This window comes from Suillus subalutaceus (assembly GCF_016647625.1).
Source record: "Suillus subalutaceus strain FC151 chromosome Unknown DFJ58scaffold_239, whole genome shotgun sequence".
Lineage (NCBI taxonomy): Eukaryota > Fungi > Basidiomycota > Agaricomycetes > Boletales > Suillaceae > Suillus > Suillus subalutaceus.
In genome coordinates, this window is record NW_024540488.1 from 37129 (window position 1) to 61207 (window position 24079).

General features: G+C 46.2%; 5 protein-coding genes across 5 annotated transcripts; 4 read left to right on the forward strand and 1 right to left on the reverse strand.

Annotated features, from left to right (window-relative positions):
- Positions 1–1175: 1175 nt before the first annotated feature.
- Positions 1176–1736, forward strand: DFJ58DRAFT_847704 (uncharacterized protein; the record flags this gene model as incomplete). The annotated part of the gene is made up of 2 exons (XM_041393507.1): positions 1176–1199; positions 1317–1736. 2 exons carry the CDS (start codon positions 1176–1178, stop codon positions 1734–1736), a joined length of 444 nt encoding a protein of 147 aa, XP_041236141.1.
- A 2305-nt stretch (positions 1737–4041) lies between these two features.
- On the forward strand, positions 4042–4374 carry DFJ58DRAFT_735933 (uncharacterized protein; the record flags this gene model as incomplete). The annotated part of the gene is made up of 1 exon (XM_041386719.1): positions 4042–4374. The coding sequence occupies one exon, from the start codon at positions 4042–4044 to the stop codon at positions 4372–4374; it is 333 nt and encodes a 110-aa protein (XP_041236142.1).
- Positions 4375–13414: 9040 nt separating this feature from the next.
- On the reverse strand, positions 13415–17572 carry DFJ58DRAFT_670739 (uncharacterized protein; the record flags this gene model as incomplete). Its single annotated transcript, XM_041382889.1, has 3 exons — positions 13415–14758; positions 14819–16749; positions 16849–17572. The coding sequence occupies 3 exons, from the start codon at positions 17570–17572 to the stop codon at positions 13415–13417; spliced, it is 3999 nt and encodes a 1332-aa protein (XP_041236143.1).
- A 2133-nt stretch (positions 17573–19705) lies between these two features.
- On the forward strand, positions 19706–21072 carry DFJ58DRAFT_847707 (uncharacterized protein; the record flags this gene model as incomplete). Its single annotated transcript, XM_041393508.1, has 7 exons — positions 19706–19826; positions 19891–19984; positions 20009–20123; positions 20191–20252; positions 20313–20389; positions 20453–20583; positions 20725–21072. 7 exons carry the CDS (start codon positions 19706–19708, stop codon positions 21070–21072), a joined length of 948 nt encoding a protein of 315 aa, XP_041236144.1.
- A 1522-nt stretch (positions 21073–22594) lies between these two features.
- DFJ58DRAFT_735937 (uncharacterized protein) lies at positions 22595–23913 on the forward strand (the record flags this gene model as incomplete). Its single annotated transcript, XM_041386720.1, has 4 exons — positions 22595–22996; positions 23052–23477; positions 23527–23772; positions 23824–23913. 4 exons carry the CDS (start codon positions 22595–22597, stop codon positions 23911–23913), a joined length of 1164 nt encoding a protein of 387 aa, XP_041236145.1.
- Positions 23914–24079: the final 166 nt, after the last annotated feature.

The window sequence follows — 24079 nt, forward strand, 5'->3', positions numbered from 1 at the left end:
TCGCCCGACGCATCACCCCCCCGACAAGAACTAAGATACGCGTACGATAACCAAGACCAGTCAAGACAAGGGCTGACTCAAAGCAATACAACAGCAAGACCGCAAGAAAAACATCAATCAAGACAGATGCAACAACAGAGATAATAGCAGACATGCACGCCAACACCATTTCTCATAGAAAAGACCAGAATCACAACAGTCGCATAATAGCATACGCGTACGCTAAATGACAAGAATCACGATAGTCACCGCAACAGACATAATAGCAAACGCGTCGCCCCAGACAAGCAAGACCGCAACAGAAATAAGACAGCCAAAGTCAAGCAAGGTCAAGCAATAAAATCACAAAAAATCACAAAAATGAAGCAAATTGAAGTCAAGTGAAAACGAGATCCTGTCCTCGGCCCGCGCATCACCCCCCCAGACAAACACCAAGATACGCATACGACACAAAAGACTAGGAAATCAAAGAAAAAACCACAAATCAAGCAAAGTCAAGCAACAACACAGCAGCAATAAAGCAAAAATAAAGCAAAGACGAAACAACGAAAAAAACAAGAAAGACTATGATAGCAATAAAACCACTAACCCGCCGGTTAGCTCTCTCGGTTGTCTCGTCTAAAAACGTATTCTCTCGGTGACTCGGTGTCTCGGTTAGAGTCAATACAAGACAAGCAATACGATGCAATACTCAAGACAAGGGAAAATCAAGCAAAGTCAAGGCAAGACTACAATACAATACGCAAGACAAGGAAAAATCAAGCAAAGTCAAGGTAAGACTACAATACCAAGACCATCCCATACCATACACAAGACCGCCGCAGCAATAAAATCACACAAAAATCACAAAAATCAAGCAAAACCAACTCAAGTCGAAACAAGGTCCTGTCCTCGGCCCGACGTATCACCGCAGACAAGCGCTAAGATACGCGTATGATAAGCAAGACCACTACAGGACAACACAGCCAAAATAAAGCGACGCAAATGCAAGAAAAAAGCAAAAACGAAGCAAAATGAACCCAAGACAAAACGAGACCCTGTCCTCAGCCCAGACTATGATAGCAACACGATCTCATACCATACGCAAGACTACGATACCAAGACCATACGCAATACCACCACAGCAATAAAACAGCCAAAATCAGGCAACATCACAGCAATAAAATGGCACAAAAATGACAAAAATCAAGCAAAGTCAAGTCAAGTCAAAACGAGATCCTGTCCTCGGCCCACGCATCACCCCAGACAAGCGCTACGATAAGCAAGACCATCAAATAGCAATCGAAGCATCCGCCCTCCAATAAACGCACGATAAGCAAGACCACCGCAGCGACAACAACACAGCCGAGATCAAGCAATACGAAAGCAAGAAAAAAGCAAAAATCAAGCAAAATCAAGGCGAGATGAAACGAGATCCTGTCCTCGGCCCACGCGTCACCCCAGACAAGCGCTACGATGAACAAGACTACGACAGTGATAAAACGCCTGAAATCAAAGAAAGTCAAGCAATAGAACATCAAAAAATCACAAAAATCAAGCAAAATGCAGTCAAGTCGAAACGAGATCCTGTCCTAGGCCCACGCATCACTCCAAAGACAAGACCACCGCAGCAACATCACAGCAAAAATCAAGCAACGCCCCAGCAACAAAACGTCAAAAATCAAGCCAAATCAAGTCAAGTCAAAGCAAGGTTCCGTCCTAGTCCGACGCATCACTTCAGACAAGCGCCACGATAAGCGCACGATAAGCAAGACCATGAAATCAAAGACAGGCCACAAATCAAGAAAAGTCAAGGATCAGACTACGATAACGCACCACAGTCAAGACAAGGACAAGAGACGCAACAGACTACGACACGATACAACACAATACAAAACGATCCGACAGACTACGAGACACGACACACTATACTACAATCGATACAAGACAAACATCCGATAAGCATAACAAGGGAATATGCGCAGTTAGGTTCAACCACCACGTTAGAGTTTAGGGTTCAACCCCACCCCCCCACCCGTTAGAGGGTTAGTTAGGTTTCAACCACCACGTTAGAGTTTAGGGTTACCCCCCACCGTTAGAGGTTAGTTAGGTTTCTCGTTGTCTCGTCTCAAAACGTGTTCTCTCGGTGTCTCGGTGTTAGTGTTAGAGTCACTACAAGACAAGCAAACACAATACAACACGCAAGACTACAACAGCAACAAGACAGGACAAAATCAAGCAATAAAACAGTAATAAAATCACAAAATCAAGCAAAATGAAGTCAAGTCAAAATGAGATCCTGTCCTCGCCCAACGCATCACCCCCCAGACAACCACTAAGACACGCGTACGATAACCAAGACCAGTCAAGACAAGGGCCGACTCAGAGCAATACTACAGCAGGCAAGCAAATACAATACAACACGCAAGACTACAACAGCAACAAGACAGACAAAATCAAGCAAATTCAAGCAATAAAACAGCAATAAAACAACAAAATCAAGCAAAATGAAGTCAAGTCAAAATGAGACCCTGTCCTCGCCCAACACAACACCCCCCAGACAAAGACAGACAAAATCAAGCAAAGTCAAGCAATAAAACGGCAATAAAATGACAAAATCAAGCAAAAATCAAGCCAAGTCAAAACCAGATTCCTGTCCTCGCCCGACGCATCACCCCCCCCCGACAAGAACTAAGATACGCGTACGATAACCAAGACCAGTCAAGACAAGGGCTGACTCAAAGCAATACAACAGCAAGACCGCAAGAAAACATCAATCAAGACAGATGCAACAACAGAGATAATAGCAGACATGCACGCCAACACCATTTCTCATAGAAAAGACCAGAATCACAACAGTCGCATAATAGCATACGCGTACGCTAAATGACAAGAATCACGATAGTCACCGCAACAGACATAATAGCAAACGCGTCGCCCCAGACAAGCAAGACCGCAACAGAAATAAGACAGCCAAAGTCAAGCAAGGTCAAGCAATAAAATCACAAAAAATCACAAAAATGAAGCAAATTGAAGTCAAGTGAAAACGAGATCCTGTCCTCGGCCCGCGCATCACCCCCCCAGACAAACACCAAGATACGCATACGACACAAAAGACTAGGAAATCAAAGAAAAAACCACAAATCAAGCAAAGTCAAGCAACAACACAGCAGCAATAAAGCAAAAATAAAGCAAAGACGAAACAACGAAAAAAACAAGAAAGACTATGATAGCAATAAAACCACTAACCCGCCGGTTAGCTCTCTCGGTTGTCTCGTCTAAAAACGTATTCTCTCGGTGACTCGGTGTCTCGGTTAGAGTCAATACAAGACAAGCAATACGATGCAATACTCAAGACAAGGGAAAATCAAGCAAAGTCAAGGCAAGACTACAATACAATACGCAAGACAAGGAAAAATCAAGCAAAGTCAAGGTAAGACTACAATACCAAGACCATCCCATACCATACACAAGACCGCCGCAGCAATAAAATCACACAAAAATCACAAAAATCAAGCAAAACCAACTCAAGTCGAACAAGGTCCTGTCCTCGCCCGACGTATCACCGCAGACAAGCGCTAAGATACGCGTATGATAAGCAAGACCACTACAGGACAACACAGCCAAAATAAAGCGACGCAAATGCAAGAAAAAAGCAAAAACGAAGCAAAATGAACCCAAGACAAAACGAGACCCTGTCCTCAGCCCAGACTATGATAGCAACACGATCTCATACCATACGCAAGACTACGATACCAAGACCATACGCAATACCACCACAGCAATAAAACAGCCAAAATCAGGCAACATCACAGCAATAAAATGGCACAAAAATGACAAAAATCAAGCAAAGTCAAGTCAAGTCAAAACGAGATCCTGTCCTCGGCCCACGCATCACCCCAGACAAGCGCTACGATAAGCAAGACCATCAAATAGCAATCGAAGCATCCGCCCTCCAATAAACGCACGATAAGCAAGACCACCGCAGCGACAACAACACAGCCGAGATCAAGCAATACGAAAGCAAGAAAAAAAGCAAAAATCAAGCAAAATCAAGGCGAGATGAAACGAGATCCTGTCCTCGGCCCACGCGTCACCCCAGACAAGCGCTACGATGAACAAGACTACGACAGTGATAAAACGCCTGAAATCAAAGAAAGTCAAGCAATAGAACATCAAAAAATCACAAAAATCAAGCAAAATGCAGTCAAGTCGAAACGAGATCCTGTCCTAGGCCCACGCATCACTCCAAAGACAAGACCACCGCAGCAACATCACAGCAAAAATCAAGCAACGCCCCAGCAACAAAACGTCAAAAATCAAGCCAAATCAAGTCAAGTCAAAGCAAGGTTCCGTCCTAGTCCGACGCATCACTTCAGACAAGCGCCACGATAAGCGCACGATAAGCAAGACCATGAAATCAAAGACAGGCCACAAATCAAGAAAAGTCAAGGATCAGACTACGATAACGCACCACAGTCAAGACAAGGACAAGAGACGCAACAGACTACGACACGATACAACACAATACAAAACGATCCGACAGACTACGAGACACGACACACTATACTACAATCGATACAAGACAAACATCCGATAAGCATAACAAGGGAATATGCGCAGTTAGGTTCAACCACCACGTTAGAGTTTAGGGTTCAACCCCACCCCCCCACCCGTTAGAGGGTTAGTTAGGTTTCAACCACCACGTTAGAGTTTAGGGTTCAACCCCACCCCCCCACCCGTTAGAGGGTTAGTTAGGTTTCTCGTTGTCTCGTCTCAAAACGTGTTCTCTCGGTGTCTCGGTGTTAGTGTTAGAGTCACTACAAGACAAGCAAACACAATACAACACGCAAGACTACAACAGCAACAAGACAGACAAAATCAAGCAATAAAACAGTAATAAAATCACAAAATCAAGCAAAATGAAGTCAAGTCAAAATGAGATCCTGTCCTCGCCCAACGCATCACCCCCCAGACAACCACTAAGACACGCGTACGATAACCAAGACCAGTCAAGACAAGGGCCGACTCAGAGCAATACTTATATGGTCAAAACTGAAATAGGTTTCAAACTTGTGAAACTATTTCTTTTTGTGGGCTGGTACATATCATGGAGGGTACGTCTAGGAATGATATGAGCCAAGAATTAGAGAAATCGGCGGTTGGGTTATGGAGATATGCTCAAAATACTGCCCTTTTGGCCCCACCACCATATGTCACCAATATCGACCTCCAGATGGTCCAGGACCATCACCAATCGATTCCTACACCTGAAAAACCCTAGGACAGTCCTTTACAGTATCGGTTTTGAGTTAAAATCAAGTACAGCAAAATATAGGGGGTAGGAGGGGGGAGGAGGACCTTGTATATCTCAAGAACGCGATTTTTTCTAGGAATTCTGGCTCGACCATCGTGTTCAGAGGGCTCAAGAGCCCCCAGGAAAAATGCTTTTGGACCACTGGCAAGTCATGGGAATGCTGTAAAAATCGATCTTTGTGGGGGGTATGAGGCAAACTGACCTATTTTATTTCACACAGGCTAGAAATACTCTGAAACCATCTCCAATGGATTTCAGTGATCATAAAACACTAGGATCACCCTTTGATATATCGGTATTTACATGATATCCAGATATATGCGTTAGGAGGGGGGAGGGGGGCCCTGCATATCTCCAGAACCTGATTTTTTCTGGGAAATCTGGCTCGACCATCGTGTTCAGAATGATCAATAGCCCTCGGGAGAAATGCTGTTGGAGCACCAGCAAGTCATGGGATGTCTGTAAAAATCGATCTTTGTGGGGGGGGCATGAGGCAAACTGACATATTTCAATTCAGACAAGCCGGGAATACTCCAGGACCATCTCCAATCGATTTCTGTGATCATAAAACACTAGAAACATCTTTTGATATATCGGTATTTACATAATATCAAGATATATGAGTTAGGAGGGGGGAGGGGGGCCCTGCATATCTCAAGAACATGATTTTTTCTGGGAAATCTGGCTCGACCATCGTGTTCAGATGGATGAAGAACCCCCAGGAAGAATAGTTTTGGAGTACTGGCAAGTCATGGGAAGCCTGAAAAAATCGATCTTTGTGGGGGGGTATCAGGTCAACTGACACATCACAATTCACATGAGCCCAGATGACTCTGAGACCATCTCCAATCAATTAATATGATCCAAAAACACCAGAAACATCCTTTTATACATCAGTATCGACATGGAATCCTGCCTCTGGGCACAGTAGGTAGGGGGAGGGGGAGGGGGTAGCATCACTCTGAAATATGATTTTTTCGGACCAAACCAGTGTTCCCATCAGATTCAGATGGCCAAATAACCCCAGAAACAAGTTCTATTTGAAGCCAAGCAAGTCATATGAAAGCTCAAAAAATCAATCATTGGGTGAGGCAGCATCACAGGGGTGACACTGCTTACATAAGCAAAAGCGGTCACATAGGTGAGCAACTTTGCAACAACATGACTTTGACATATCAAACCGTTGTTTCTACTGGTCCATGAGTTCAGGAACATCAGTATTGACATGGAATCATGCCTCTGGGCACAGTAGGTAGGGGGAGACAGCGGCATCACTCTGGAATATATGTGAATTTCTGAGTGATGGGCTGTATTTAGAAATGCTTATATAAGCAAAAATGCGGTGAACTTGAACCAAAAATTTTCATTCCTTCTTTCTTCCCTCTTCTTCACTCACCCCAAACTCTTTTTTTGAATTTGTGGGTCTGGGGGCCTCTTTTGCTGGTTGTCACTCCTCTATGGGAGTCCACCATTGATAATGGTGCCAGCTTTTTTCGCTTTTTTCACTTTGTGGGTCTGGGGGCCTCTTTTGCTGGTTGTCACTCCTCTATGGGAGTCCACCATTGATAATGGTGCCAGCTTTTTTCGCTTTTTTTCACTTTGTGGGTCTGGGGGCCTCTTTTGCTGGTTGCCACTCCTCTATGGGAGTCCACCATTGATAATGGTGCCAGCTATTTTCGCTTTTTTTCACTTTGTTGGTCTGGGGGCCTCTTTTGCTGGTTGTCACTCCTCTATGGGAGTCCACCATTGATAATGGTGCCAGCTTTTTTCGCTTTTTTTCACTTTGTGGGTCTGGGGGCCTCTTTTGCTGGTTGCCACTCCTCTATGGGAGTCCACCATTGATAATGGTGCCAGCTATTTTCGCTTTTTTTTTCACTTTGTTGGTCTGGGGGCCTCTTTTGCTGGTTGTCACTCCTCTATGGGAGTCCACCATTGATAATGGTGCCAGCTATTTTCGCATTTTCTTTCACTTTGTGGGTCTGGGGGACTTTTCCTGGTTGCCACTCCTCTATGGGAGTCTACTATTGATAATAGTACCAGTTTTTTTTCGCTTTTTTTCACTTTGTGGGTCTGGGGGCCTTTGACTGGTTGTCACTCCTCAATGGGAGCCTACTATTGATAATAGTGCCAGTTATTTTCGCCTCATGAGGCTTTTTGAGATCAACTGATGGCTGTTTAGATAGCTCTCACCCTTCTATGAGGGTTTAGTTAATTGTGTTTAATGTAACTGTTAGAATAGTATAAATAATTTTCGCTTCTGAGAGCATTTGCTATCCATGTCACTATTATCGCTAATGTGAATTATAAATTTTGGATATGAATGTGTTTGAGGTAGAACCAGTGTTGTGTATGAAGTGCCATGCCAAGGAAGGCAAGACTATCAAAGAATTATGACAATGCCTCAGAACACATCACCCTAGACAAAGTATTGGCGTCATGAAATATTCTCAAGAACTTGGCAGATCAACCAGTCTTTTGGTTTCACCTATTATTCCTGGAAGTGACTGTTGTTGACCATGCTGCCAGTAGCATAGACGATAGCGCTCAATACACCAGGTGATGCCCAGGTCATGGTCCTCCGGCTCACACAGTGACATTTTCCCCTGAGAATCCACTGCATATAGAGTATGTAATCGAGGCACCAGAGGCCCAGGCCTGGGATGGCGACTCCTCGTCTTCAAGTCAGACCACCCTGCAAGTACATCAAATATGAGATGCCCTCCTAGAGTTGATGCCGGTTCAGCTCAGAGATTGCGCGAGGCATTGAATCAGTGCAAGTCACATCATACATTCACTCACTCATGGCTCCTCGCTGACACGCTGAAGATGAGGAATCGTGAGTGGGTCTATACTGAAAAATATAAGATAAGTCGCCTGCAGTAGTCCTCGAACGCGAGTAGAAGTCGGCCCAAGAGGATCTTTACTGAGTCTTTTCCTCGAGTAAATGCGAGGGGATGCGCTGAACGAGTCAGCAAGGGAATCTGCGCAAAGCGCGGGTGCGAGACGCCTTGTAAACGCGAAACGCGCGTTAACGCGACGAAAGGTGAAAGTGCGACGTAGGCGGAACCGCGAGGCGGAACAAGCGCGCTATAGGCGTTAGTGAAGAGGCGGAAGTAGCGCGAAGGTCTCTCCAGATTTTCTCAAGAGAGCTTGTTGCAAAAGAATAGAGAGTCGCGCAGTGGTTGTGTTGCAAATGAATAGAAATTGATTCACAGTATACACTGATGCAGGATGATGGGATGTAGTGAGTAAGTAAGTAAGTGAAAAATCTATCAGAGTCCCCATGTCTAAGGTAAATGTTCCCAGGCGCTGAGCCGAAGCGGAAGCGAAGCGAAAAAGAGTTGTTGTGTTGTAGAATAAGGAAATATGTGTAAACAGACGAGGTATATAGCTAAAGTCAGTTGACAAGATAAAGGGAGACGCACCAGCGGATCATAGAGGGACAGGACAGGACGTGCGGAGGACAGGCGACTTGGAAAAGCGAACACGAAGGTAAAGCGCGAAAGCGCGCGCAAAGGCGCCGTAGTAACGCGAAAGGCGCTATAGAGGCGCGCTATAGGCGCCAGATGCGCGGATGCGCGGATTAGGCGGAAGCGTCGCGCGTTTAGCGCGTTTAAGTCGCCTTGTCGTATATAGCGCGCGTTAGTGGAGACAAAGTGGAAATACGGCCTTTGTGAGGCTACTCGCAATGGAGTCTCTACAACGCATCTGAGTGAATCATCGCTAAATGAGCATAAGTCACCTGGTACATTTGCTTGTAGCTTCCTCGCTGAGCATTCACAACGCAGTGAGACGTGGCTCTGAGCGAGTAAGAGGTCGAGGCAAAGGAAAACTGTCGTCAGATGAGCGCAAGTCCAAGCCACCTGGCCCATCTAGATGTACATCTGAGTGGTTCAGAAGTCAAGGCAAAGGAGAAGGAGGGGGTAGCATCACTCTAGAATATGATTTTTTCAGACCAAAACAGTGTTTCCATCGGATTAATATGGCTCCATAACCCCAGAAACAAGTTCAATTTGAAGCCAGGCAAGTCATATGAAAGCTCAAAAAATCAATCATTGGGTGTGACACTGCTTACATAAGCAAAAGCGGTCGACTCGAACATAGGTGGGCAACTTTACAGCATGACTCTGACAGATCAAATTTTAGTCCCTGCTTTATTTATATGGCTCAATGACCTCAGTAATCGCTGTGAGAAACACATGAGGCAGGAAGCACTGGACTGGAAAGGCATTACAGAGTAATCTGAGGATGAAGGTCAAGCTCGCTCCAATCCTGGCGAAATTCTTAATTGAGTGGAACATTTGTGCTGACCAAACATATGTTAATTAGCAGTTTTTGGGGCGCTGTGCATATAGACATACTGCAATATTCGTGTCTTTGGCGGTGATTGTCAATTGCATTTGTTTGTGTGTCCCTTGGGTGAGGCCAGGTCCATGCCCAAGCGTCCGCATCATATCCTGAGTCCAGTGCTCCTTGCCTCTTTGTCTCCTCATGACAAGACGTGAGGTCATTGGGTTCACCCAAGAATGTGAAAGATATGTTCCACCTTGACATGTGGGGCTTCTGGTCTACACATGAGGATGATGTGGTTGCTTTTTGGTGCGTCAAAATGAAAGCTTCAACTTCAAGAGGTGGATACCATCTGCACATCTGGCGCTGATCGTTATCTTGAGCATCTCATTGGTTCATCGCCATCAATGACTCCGCTTCCCTGCGCCCTTACCATTGATCTGGTACCACTGTTATCTCTGACTCGTGGGGGTTACGTCCCGGATGTTAACTATGACTATACTCATATGCCTGCTAGTCATCATACCAAGTCAGCAACCCCTTACCAATGACGTAGAGTAGTCATTGTAGTCCGACAATATCATGTTCAAATTTAGAAATTAGTGACGAAACAGTCAGGGAAGGCAGGGAGGCAGTTATTTGTGTTGCTCCACTATCAAACATGCCCATCTACATGACTTCTAGTTAGCATCACTATCGCTCCCCTTGCTTTTAGTAGGGAGTTGCTTCAATAGTAGTCCTCTTGGTTCGATTACTATACTCATGCATCTTTTGATAAGTAGTGCTAGTTGCTAACCGCCTAGTACCTATTTCTCTTTCACACCGGGGCTACTAGTTGGAAGTGGAGCATGAGCGTGCAACCACTGGGCTGGCGAGTGGACTGAACTAGCTCATATGCCTGCTAGTCATCATACCGAGTCGGCAAGCCCTTATAAATGATGTAGAGTACTGCTGGTCATGTATAAGCATGCCGGAAAATTCAAGGGCATGGCAGAAATCTTATGGGAGAGGGGTATAACATCTCGAAGCTGAAAGCCCAGTGTCCAAAGTTCATATGTCCAGATGGGGCTACTCAGTGTTGCTGTCAAAGAACCATTTTCAATGAGCCAGATTTCGTTAAGGTCTTGAGTATCCTTGAGGAGCACTGCCATCCATGGGAGTTCCAGCATATGATCCTCCCAAAATTCCACTATGAGCTCAACTTCATTGAACAGTGTTGGGGATATGCAAAAAGACTGTACCAGTTATATCCACCCACAAAGCGGGACGAGCAAATGGAAGGCGATATTTGTAAGGCCCTCAACTCTGTTCCTATTGAGTGCATGCGTCGGTGAGTGTTGTTTGGACTCGCTTGAATCAAACTCACACACCAGCCAAAAAATTTCCAACCAGGCCTCATGGTTCCGTGATGAATATCAGAAAGGTTCGACTGGAAAGCAAGCAGCTTGGGCAAATAAAAGTTACCGCGGTCGCCACATGCTGCCTGACAGCATACTGAAGGAACTCGGCGAGAAGCAAATCGTATAAGTACCCTAATCGATTGATCACATACCACATGCTCATACATTTGCTACATACACTTCGCACGCACTCTCGCACACAAAGTACTATTTACATCTAATCTTATAATCCCATTGTTACGCGGCGGGTAACACAGCTTCAGGACTGGCCATTCTAGTGCTTATGTGTTCAGTCACATCAACTCATGATTGGTCGGTTTTGTAAGAGTCCTACCTTAGCATTCATAAAATGCCCCTGTTTCATTTGGGTTGGAGTCAAAATGGAAGTGTGGCAACTGTGTACTCAAATACTGTTTTCCATAGGCTCAACAGACTGTTTGTATTTTTTTTACATAGCATTACAGTCTGTACTACGGACTATGTGCTCCTAATTTTTATGTTGAGTAGTTGTTGTGTTATGAAAAACTAGTTGGACCATTTTGCAACTCTGGGCCAGAGATCTTTGTAAGGTTGGACCGCCATTGTTATGATGGCTGTGGCGTGAGAATGTCATGTGATGTGAAGTTGATATGTGGCGCTTTAGCAAATTTTCCCTCTTTCTTTCTTACCATTACCTTCACAGGTGGTTTCTCGCCTCTATGGGCGTTCACTGTCGATGATGGTGGCCACCTTTCTATTCCTTGTTCTACTCTCATCATGCATGCAACCCTTGGACTGTGGTTGGTGGTTTCTCGCCTCTATGGGCGTTCACTGTCGATGATAGTGGCCATCTTCCTGTCCATTGGCCATGCTGGTAGCAGCCTGCATCCCTCTGATCAATTTCGCGTGGTTTCTCGCCTCTATGGGCGTTCACTATCGATGATGGTGGCCACCCTCCTCTTCCTCGTCCAACTTCTACTATCCATGCAACCCTTGGACTATGGTTGGTGGTTTCTCGCCTCTATGGGCATTCACTGTCGATGATAGTGGCCATCTTCCTGTCCATTGGCCATGCTGGTAGCATCCTGCATCCATCTGATCAATTTCGCGTGGTTTCTCGCCTCTATGGGCGTTCACTATCGATGATGGTGGCCACCTTCCTCTTCCTCGTCCCACTTCTACTATCCATGCAACCCTTGGACTATGGTTGGTGGTTTCTCGCCTCTATGGGCGTTCACTGTCGATGATAGTGGCCATCTTCCTGTCCATTGGCCATGCTGGTAGCATCCTGCATCCCTCTGATCAATTTCGCGTGGTTTCTCGCCTCTATGGGCGTTCACTATCGATGATGGTGACCACCTTTCCTCATTGTCCTATTCCTATATCTTTATCTCAAGTATTAGCCTTTGTCAGTGTGAGATAATTAGTGTAGTGTATGGTCGATTTAAATAAATTGATGTTTGAAATGTAACATGCTCAATTGCGCTTGGATTCATCACCAGGGCATGTGCAATGCTCATGAGCCGTTCAGTTTGATAGCGTGTATCTCTGCCCGTGAATGCATCACAAGCCAGAACACTGTTCTTGTAAATACCACCGCTGCTGAGCGCTGAGGACTGGATCTCCAAGGATAACAGTGATTAGATCATGTAGGCGACTCAGATGTTGTCTGACCGAGTAGTAGATTCCTTAGTGTCGTCCACAGTTCCTGAATGGTACAAGGCCACTATTTTGGCACTGTTTAGTGAGTAGTATATTGTCTGAACACAAAAGTGGATGGTGACTGAAACTGCTGGGCGAGACTCAGTTCATTTGCCTTGTATTGGATACCAGTAATATGCCTGATGATTATGAAGGTTCACACTGAATCTTGTGGATGAAATCTATATCACACTTCTCCAGGCATGAAGACTCGGCCAACAAATTATAATGGGAACAGTGAATGGGTGTAATAGATTAGATACATTACAACTACAACTCACATCTACGACTGTCGTTAGATATGCTTAACTGACCATGGCGGTCACGTTGGTGTAAAGCTCCCTTTTCACTCAAGTTTGACCAGGTCACTGGGACTTGTTCGTATAAGAATATTTTGCAATCAAGCATTATTATAGCCTGATCGCAAATGATCTTCTGTCATCAGAGATCAGCAAGGGGCTGGCTGGGAAACACGCCTTACCTAACCGTGATGGTGTTTTATGATACTCACAGTAATATCAGAACATGCCATCGCGATCAGAGAAAATGTTTTAGCCCAGTTGACCCCACTGATATGACCTGAAGGTCGCATACTACAGCATTGACTGGGTCGGACATTCCTGTCTCTATAAAGGGAGACATCAACTCAGCATCAAAGCTTATCTGACTGTGATGGCACTACCAAGTCGATGCCCTTCATGTAAATGGGAGATGTTCCTGAAATTGTAACCTACATTACACATATAAGCTAATCAACATCCATTTCCTCATCACTCTGCGTAGATTCTCCTATGTCAATGGGAAATGGCCTAGGCTTGCGAGGACGTGGGGGAGGTGGCACTCTCTTGTTTCTCTTGGCCATGGACATCGCTTTCTGAATCTCCCGACGCTTTTGCCTCGCTGTCTTCCTTCGTAGATTCCCATCAGTGTCAAATGGTTGAGAATCCATCAGATCCGCTGCAAAGATGCGCTTTCCCTTGATGAGCTTCATCGTACGACGTGCTCTTGGGGCTTTCATCCGACTCTCCGCCCCCCTTCCAACACAGTCGATCCTGTAAAATACAGGATTCGTCATGAATGCAATGGCATCGTGCTTCCACATCCACACTTTTCCACTGCTTGCAGGGAGACAATGCAGATCCGCAAATACCTCGCATAACCCTTGCTTCAGCGATACCCTCTGATCCTCTTCCATCCTATTCATCGTCCTGTGAAACTCTGCAATATAGCCATCTCTTTCCCACAGCGTACACCACTGAGTGTTGTCTTTATGGGAGGCATCAGGGTCAGGAAAGAATAGGGAGCACCTGTCCACAAATGTTCTCGACTTTGGACCCATGCGACCTGGAGTTACACCTGTACGATCATGCAGCCCAGCATTGCACGCTTCAAACGCAACTGCAGCCAGAGTGTCATCGATGCTGGTTATTGTCCAGCATTTCATGGCCTCCTGAAGCGAGCTTGGGTGGGGTCTGACGCCTTTGAATACTTCAGGCGTCAGCATAAGCCACACGTGCCTCGTGAACATGACAATCAAACGTCCGACAGAGAGTTGAGTGTTCGATAACGTGGTCGACCATATCCATGGTCGCATGATCATTGCAGGTGAGTTTGCGATGGCTGCCTTGAGTCGAATCCATGTTGGCGTCCGCCCAAGTGGATAGTCCTCCAACTCTGATTCAGTAGATCGCAACGCATCTATCCTTCCTACTGCTCTATCCCTTTGAGCCTTTGCATTGACACCCATGAGGGCTAGGACATTCACATCGTCGATTTGCTGCACCTCGTCCAGGCATGTTTCGCTGTTGAGATCGAATTCCCGTAAGAAAAACATCCCTGCTGTCTCGAGGACATTTCTATATTCGAGGAGGGCAAGGGATTCGCGGACGTGAAAGTCATAGACAATAGGGGTTGATGTAGTCGAACGAAGCATGTGGTTCAGCAAGCCAGTCAGGACGCCTAGATTGGGAGGATTCTTTTTGACGATGGATATTTGGGTCCTCTGAATCTCGCGCACCCGTCGCCTGATGAGCTCGAACCAGATCTTGGATGGGATCCACAGAATCGGATCTGACTGTAGATAATCTCTAGCCTGCATGAACGATATCACTTAGCTCGCATGTCAATACTAACTGATGTGTGAATTCCTGACCTTGTCTTCTATATTATCTAGCATTACTCTGGCTGCATGTCCACTGACCCTATACTCGTCCCTAACACCATATGTCTTCTCCTTGCAACCATCGAGAACCTTTGCGATTTCAAAGCATTCAGCCATATAAGATGGCGACAGCTTGTATGCATCGCTGTCGGAAGCAAAATGGGCCTTGTTGGTGTTCGTTCGGATGGACTCATAGTATAGGTTGTATGTGCTCCTGAATGCGATGTGCGTCTGCTGGGATCTCTCCTGCTGCATCTCGGCCTGCATTGCCCCATATCTAGAGAGCGTGTTGTGATGATGCATCTCCCCTCTCTTGTAACCTCCTGCGCCAAATGAGGCTTCCAATGCGTCTAATCTCCATACTCCTACAACTGGAACGTCTGGAGAGTGAGGCGTGAATGAGATGCCAACGTCCACCAGAAGTTCACCATGCTTCCGGTTCATCATGTATGGCCAGTCGAGGTCGGACAGATTATGACGCAGTGCTTCTTCCGGTCCTGAAAAGCGCCCTCTCTGACCATCCTTTGTGAGCAGCTTGATGCCCTTTCCTTCTAGAATGAAAAACAGCGACCCATACATGCTGAGCTCACCCTCCCCATCGCGTATGCGAGCTTCCATGCGCTCCTGCACATCTCTGAAGTCATCATCTGACAAGGGTATTGTCTTTGGTGGCCCCCATCCGCCTTTCCGTGCATCTCCACCTCTCGCCTTGTATCGTGCCTCCTCCAGCGTGTGCTTAAGGTATGGCGCCCAACTAACATCAGTGCAGTCTCCTATGGATGGAAGTAGCACATTATCCCAGAAAATGTCCAGAACCTCCTTCGGTATCAGCGTGATTCTCCGGCCATTCAGAGGGTGTTGATGGATCATCCTTGGGAATGCAATATATAGATTGAGTGTCGATGACGCAGATGATATGCGGCCAATACAGGCATGAGGGATGGCAGACATCGGAAATCTTTTGGACAGCCATTCTGTCCTGCCACCAGGCGCACTAGCATCTGCCTCTGACTGTGGAATAATGATGTCGACGTAGGTATGATTGTGCTTGAATATACCAGGTTTCGTTTGAAATGGCGGAGTGATGTAGATCCCCACGGACCCCCGGCATCGGAAGACCTTCGCGGTCCAAATGATACTGTCAATGTCTAAGGAAGTCTCGATCTCATCTTCTGAAAATCTGACAGCATCCCGTTCTAAGTCGAGATACAAGGAAGGGCCATCACCATAACGATGGCTGGTGAGACCACGCACAAAAGCATTGTGTCCGAACCTACATTCATCATGCAGTGGAGGATCATGTTGGGCAGAGTCGATGAGTTCAGACGCGGAGAGAATTTCGACATCTGCGACGTGTGTTTGACGTCCTCCTCCATCTGATGCTAGTCGGTCCAGACTGTATGCGCCTGTTACACGGTCTGGGACCTGATTTGAAGGATCATATGACTTGGTTGTTCCGATGGGCATGACGTGGTCCATGGTTGCTATGGGATCACATTGATAGAATATGTGGACTGAGCTAGGTGTGATGCGGTACCCATGATCAACCCAGTCCACCCAAGAAGCGGAGGTCTGGATGCCTCCAGCTTGGAATGTAATCACTGGGTCGATTTCCCTGGGAGTTGCTAACATCTCGATTGTTGGTCCACCATCATACTCGTCGAACGTGGAGTCACCCTGCAGCCATCTCCTACCTGCATATGCAGCCAGGGCTACTGGTGCGATGGGACGTGGAAATCGCTTGTTGCTTCCAAGATTCCAGTGTTTTACCCGCCTACGAGATGCTGAGGCAGTTGCAGATCGTTGTGAGTCAATGGAATCATCGACATCTGATGGCACGTCTGGCTCGAGTTCGAGGTGTGTCCCTATCGCACGAGGGACTATGAAATGACGATTCCGGGATCCATTCAGTTGTTTGTGTGCTTTAAAAAGCTTTGCGAGGATCGCCTTTCTATCTGCAGGTAGGGTCGTGCCAAACGAGTCTTCATCGTCACTCCTTTCAGCTTCAAAGCCTTCTTCACCGCCTGAGGATCGTTCTCCGTTCGGTGCATCGCGTAAGGGGCGTTCGAGATTCCGACTGGCCATGGGACGTTGACACATGGAGCAAGTTGCGCTCACAACAGTCAATTTCCGCAGGAGTGTGAGACATTCAGCCTGATGACGCCCATTCTGAATCGCATTGATGATATCTTCGTCGGGTAGCTCATCTGGCCTCCAATCATCTTGTGGGCTGTCGAGGAGCATCAGATAGTCGCTACAGCAGAGCTTTATGCGCCCAGCAATTACATGCAACATGTGAATGCGCAGTCTATGGCCGCACTGAATGTGAAAGGCTGGCAAGTCACCATGCTCGTCTAATCCAGATTTCAGACATTGCTCAAGTACGGAGCAAGCGATCGGACCGCAGTCCACTCCATTTTGCTCCCAGTCCATGGTCATCACAGATATATCAGTGGCATCCCCTGCCCTCCACCCATGAAGGCCAGCAATTCGCCTCCAATATTCCGGTCCCCTCCACTGGTTCCAGTCGTCTGGATCCACTCCGTCGACGTTCATTGCATCGTTGGAAATATGGCGACCAAGGACATGCACATTGCGTCGCTGGTAGTCGAAGATGACTGCGAATAAATGTTCGGAGTGATGGACTATGAATCCAACGGGGAGAACAGGACATATGCCATCGGGAGGCAAGAAATTGTTCCTCCGGAAGTGCTGTACTTCTTCATCCACGACCTCATTTCCCATCGCATTATGCAGACCAATATATCTCATGCGTGATCTGCCGAGCAGCTCATACCACACATGGAATAAATAAAAGTCCGCCACAGTCACCTCAAGCCACTCATTCAATCCGAGGGTTTCCCAGGTGTTTAGAACAGAGGTCCAAACGAGTGGTCGGGCCATTGCACGAGCTATCCTCATGAGGAATCAGTGTTTTTATGCGTTGTGGGAATCATTATAAACTCACAAGCAATTTCCTCAACCGTCAGTTCAGCTGTTACATGGGGTGGTAATTCAAGCGAAGGTGACTGTAAAGTATGTTGTGGTGATGGAGAAGGCCTATACTCATCGTCTTGCAGCCTTCCTGCAGATGGTGCTGGACTCCCTAATCAAGAATGTTAATACAGCCGTTGCATTAACATGAAATATTCCTACATGGTTGTGTGCCATGTATACATTCATCGCCCAAATTATTCAATTCGACGGTAGCTGAAGGTGATCGATGAATAACCTCACGTGTGGATGCTGCATATTTAAACTTGAGGACATCTGGCATTCATTAGTCGTTACAATATGACTGACCAGTAACTTTGGGACGAAAGACGCGCTTCTTTGGACGTCCCCGATGTCGCCGATCAGTAGACACACGTTCACTGACAATCCCCCCCCTCCATGCATTGAATGTTGTCATTTACATCGACACATGCTTCTCCTGTGACATGTTTATCAATTATCATCTTCTCAGTTTGGACAACCATCTCATTTATACCCTGATGATGTGCGATATCAGCATGTTCCTGTTGGTCCTCCAGCACTGGGTTGCTGGTAGCGCGAATTATCCATCTGGAACCATTTGCTCGCTCCTGCAGTGATGGTGCCTTATTGATCGACACCGCTGTCTTGCCTTGTTGACCTATGCCGACATTCAGGTGGATGCAGGTAGAGGTCGAGTACAGACACTTACGCTTTGTGATTGCTTTCCTAGCTGGTCGTCCCTGTGGACGCCGTGGCTTATATTGCACTGAATCATCCATCCGTTTGGCTTTGCCTCTATCATTGATTTCTGTTGACTGTAACCTGACAGACAACGACCCATTTGGGTTCCAATCTAGGATGCCAGACGTCATGATCAGCTGCAGTATGTCATTTTCATCCACCTCGTCATCCTCGGCTGACTCGACCCACTGATCCTGGTCATGCATTGCGCTTTCTAGTATTGTGTTTATTGAATGATGGTGAATTGTATAAGCTTTTGGTAGGACTTGTTCGGGAACTGGACTGATTGTAGCACGGATGAGTCGTTTAGTTGCATGCTGGATCTTCTGAGCCGATACTTCAGTAGGTGGTATCGTCACCACTTTGTTACCTGCAGAATGATATGAACTTTTCATTTTGATAGGGGCTCAGCATGTGTACTCACGACGCTGTACAACTCGCTTTTTTGGCCTTCCTCTCTTTGGCTTTTGTTTTTCGAACTCATCTGTCCCCTCATCTACAGTCTCGCATTTCTCTACAGCTGCAGATAGTGCTTTGATATTTACACTATCGTGTGATCCAAACATAGACGCACTCTTATTTGAATGGCCACTAGTTCCTAATATCGTTGATCTATGTGGATCTGGATCCAGGATGTTCAATTTACGGATTTGTTGCAGAATATTGAGGGAATCCTCATCATCCATCGTATGAAGTATGGTGTTGTGTGACCGATCGCTTGCACGCTGGTAAAAATTGTAATTATATTCGGTCCAATGGTGCCTAGAATGTCCATGTGGTACAATGAAGCGAACTACATCCCTGATGGAATGCCTAAACCAATACTTACGCAACGAATTGCTGTTGATTGACTCAGAGGCTATGACTTGTCTTGGCATTGCTTCCGAATTTTTCGGGCACTTTAAGCTTTCGGCTCCATGGAATGGAACATTAACATTCGATGAGCTCCGGTCGGATCTGATTCAATTATGTAACACTTCATGTGATGCCGTACGAACAGCCCTCTATCATGGTCCATTGGACTAGTCATACTTTATTTTCTTGATCCGTTCATCAGATCGAGACATTTTCAGGGGATGTGCAACAGCCTCCGCTGAAGGGTACCTATTTCTTTGAACGGCCGATGTTCTTTGCAGATTTTCCACTCCCACTTCAACCTTCATGTCCCGCAGACCATCAATTAACAGCCATGTATCACACCCAAATAGAAGGGCAGGGTTGACTCCAATGCGCCAAAATCATCCTAATCTACGTAAATTGAGACGATGCACCTCGTTGGAATGTAAGTTGAATACGTACTACCTTGCGGTGTAAATATTTTAACTTTTATTTCCCTCCATTTACAGGGATATACAATACCAACGACAATCCTACTGATGCGAATGGCAGTATGGTCATTCGAGTAGGGGAAGAGTATGAATTTTCCAGTGTATTGTCATGGTGATCCTGATATACATTTTGTAGTGTCTCAATCTATCCACTAGATGAACGAGCAGTTCAGATGCGAGATGGGAGTCTACCAGTAATGTCCTATTGGTATGGCAAGGTGGCCGAGATTTATCTGAAGGCTGGTAGGCAGGTACAGGAAAGTACAGTATACTCAAAATATCCCGCCGGTCCTGACTTACCGAACCGTTATATTATAGGACGTATGGCTTGACATACAGTGGTATTATCGCAAAGTTGATTTGGAAGATGAGGGCGTCGAGTATGTTGTTGAATTTAAAATGATTATAACGATTCTGATGAATCCTTGGATTTAATTTAGTCTTGCAGCTTCCGTTGGTGAATATGAGCTTGTTCTCAGCGATCATATATCTGTAGTTGATATGTGCTGTGTGGAGGGTAGGTGCCTAGATATGCGTGAGTATTTGAGCAAGTTTATTGACATCTGCACATGCTTTGTAGATCATGCGACCATCCTGCCGTACGACGAAGGCGATCTAACGCAACCTCAGATTCCCATAGGGAGACCGTACAATCGGTGGACCATTGATATCACGTTCTCAAGGAATCGTCGTATGGTGTATATGGAAGAGGTAAACATCCGTGTATGCGAATATCTTTCTGTTGACATCTGTCCATAAAGCTTATGAGATAATATATAGAACTCTCAAGGAGCTACGACGTGTGGATGCCATAGATGCCATCCATCATTTTCCTCCCCAATGACCCCACAGCGATACTGCAGGAAATGCAACCAATGGTTCAACGAGGAATGTGTTGCAAGTCTTGGGCGTCAGCTGCGGAGAAATGTGAAGGCAGGCGTTCAATCCATGTATAGTGACATCAGCTTTGACCCGCAGTTTCTGTCGCTCTTGACCTTGCCAATTCGACGAGGGGCATCATGTGGGGTAGTTGGCAACGGAATGATATTAGTCAAGGGAGGGGAACTCATGGACGAGGCTAGGATTCTTGGACAACTCCCTGAAGGATGGAAGGAGATCATGCAGCAAGCCATGGGACCGATGGGCGATGAGAACATTGCTAGATACTACTGCATAGCTTGCACAACGGCGGTGATCTAGTATTTCTACCCTAATTCCATTTTTGTTAATCTAGCCGTCTCAGACTCCGCCATAAGTCTTTCATTTCATTAAAATAAACTTTCACTTATGTGATTCATCGCATCTCGGACCTCATTGATTTGTCTTAGTATTGCAATAATCTTAAAAATGTTGTGTATGACACATCATTTATCCAATGTCATCATTGGCTTCTATCGCACGAGGATCATCGGTTCCGAGTCCAATAAAATTTACTATATGATGATGCGTGCGTGTTTAGGACGCTCTTTCACATCGCCGCTCATGAATCCATCTTGCACGTTTCGTAAATGGAGCAAACCGCGATGCCCAGCAGTTGCTGAAAGTCAAAGGGACCATCCAAGACGTCGATGGAGAGTGTTCCCTGAAGCTCTCTGTACATTCACGCAAGGGATGCCCCATAGCCCCTCACTATCGCTTGCCATTATATGCGCTCAACAAGAAGTTTGGCATTTACAGAAAAGTCGTGGAACACCTACAGACATTATCCAGTGTTGAGGCTGCCACAATGCGAAACACCTACTTGTCTGTCATGCAATATCTGAACGACGTACGCATTGCGTTTCTGGATGATTCCAGTGCATCTTTCCGATCCGCTACATGGCGAGTTTAGATCTTCCGCATTGGGATTATTATCTGTGGTTGGACCACACAGGTGATGGCTTTCATGATGAGTGCCGCGAAGCGTTGGAAAAAAAGGCATGGCGTCACGTTCGAACGCCTGGAGAGTGGAACGAGTACAGACGTCCTACTGTTTCGTGCGTTCTCGCTCATTTTAAATCTCCATTGGCCTCATTTTGCGATCCAGTAGATTGGCCTGTATATCACAGGGCCAATTGCACGGAGCATGACTTCTGCGGAGCCATACAAGGATCTGGTTCGGGAGAAGACATGAAGAGTTTACTGGATGCGGTCAATGCCAGTATCAATGCAGGCATTGACCAAAAAAACACTACAACATCTTATTCCTATGCTGAGACGACGGATGAGTCTGACGATGAAGACGTGGTACGTTACTCGTCTAGCGCAACCATGTCCATATGATATAGTACTTCTAGAATTCTGGTGCATATCCAAAATTCCCATTGCCATTCGATTGAATGCTCGCGACCTTTGCTCTTGGCACTCTTGGCACATATGCAAATACTCTTTTAGTATCTGGCGTTGGACAATGGCTACCTAGCCATATCGCAATGCGATTTTCGAGAACTTCAACGGCGTAATCATGACGATCCATTGGTGATCTGTTTTCTAATGGGTTGGTTGTGTCTACAAGAAATGTAGATGAGTACATGGAAATCATTGGGATGGTAGAAATGATGGATATATGCCGGACAACACCAACAAATCGCAGGTCCTTGCACGATTCTTTACTGCTGCTGGTCGCGCTCTCTATAACTCACGCCAGAGCACAACATGCGTGATCGACCGTGATTCACATCGTTGGGGTAATCAGTAAAGAGGTGATTTTTTGCCACGCCGCATATTTATATCAACGATCAGAATGGCTGATGATGGAAAATCCCCCAGGACGCTGAGTTGGGCTGGTGAGCCCACTATGGCGATCTCTGTTGGCGTGCAATGTCACTCCGTTGGCGTGCAATACAACTCTCTGGGAGTGCAATGTGACTCCATTTGTGTTGCGATACGACTCTCTGGGCGTGCATCTGACTCCATTGAGGAGTCCATTGTCCAATTACCTACCAGCTGCTCCATGCTGGATCGCGAAGTACAGACCAACATTGACAGCCGCTCCATGCTGGATCGCGAAGTACAGACCAACATTGATGGCCAAGATGAGCTATCCATGGACTACTCTAATGATTGGATGTATGAGCCTGTTCTTGAGTCGGATTGTGGCAATTCACTGCACCCTGAAGATCAACCAATCAACGAACGATCTTATGTACGTGTCGTGATTCCACTCTTATCATACCAAAATTGTAACGTGATTCCTGCAGGATGATCTTGCATATATTCCATCATCAGCCACTTGCAGCGATCCTTCCGCTGATGTATCTCACGGTACATCGATTCGTCTGGAAGCAGCGATCGGGGCGAATGCGGATGTCTCTGATTCATCCAGCTCTGGATGTAACGAGTCTAATAGTTGCGAAGCGCTGCAGGAGATGATCATTAGGCCCGTCTCACCCACATTAAAGTCACGATTACGCCAGAATAAGCGAGCCGTCATACCCAAAGCCCCTGCAGCACCCTCTCGGAGAGAGGGTTCATCCAAACCTGGACGGCCCGTCGTGTTTGCGACCCAAAGGACTGTAGTTACGGAGAAAGGCAAAGTAGGTCGGCAACAGGTGAAATCACCAAAATACACCATTCAAGATCTCGTTCGTGAGTCCCAGACAGGTGGACACAATGTTGCCCCTTTCGTATGTCAACGAAACCTGTACTCCCATTGTGACTTAATTTGCAGAATAGATTTCCTCATTTCTCATGGATCCGGACGGCATGGATTTCGTGCAATCCACCATAGGCTCCTCTCATGATTCATGGTTGTGCGTCGCTCGACACATTGCATCACTCCTCCGCCATGAATGCCTGTCGGGTGCTATGAGTAAGATGGCAGCGTCACTGATGTCAGTTGACATGTGGATGAAGGAAATTTCTATTGAGTGCAAGAACGCACTGGCTAATGAGACAGGAGTTGCAGTTCTTCCCCCGTTGGTATGAATCCATTCTCCCCATTATCGTGCTATAACATTTTTACGTGTACAGGCACATTGTGTGATCGTCGAACTTTCAGCACGTGCCCTATTGGACGAGGAATCCGTTCGTTCTACATTGCACAGTATTTGGGTGAGTTAGGTTAGTTAGGGTTAGTTAGGGTTAGTGTTAGTTAGTATACTTAGGGTTAGTTAGGGTTAGGGTTCGTTAGGGTTAGTTAGGGTTAGTTAGGGTTAGTAATTAGGGTTGTTGGGTTTAGGTTAGTTTAGGGTTCGTTGGGTTAGTTCGGTTCGTTCGGGTTAGTTTA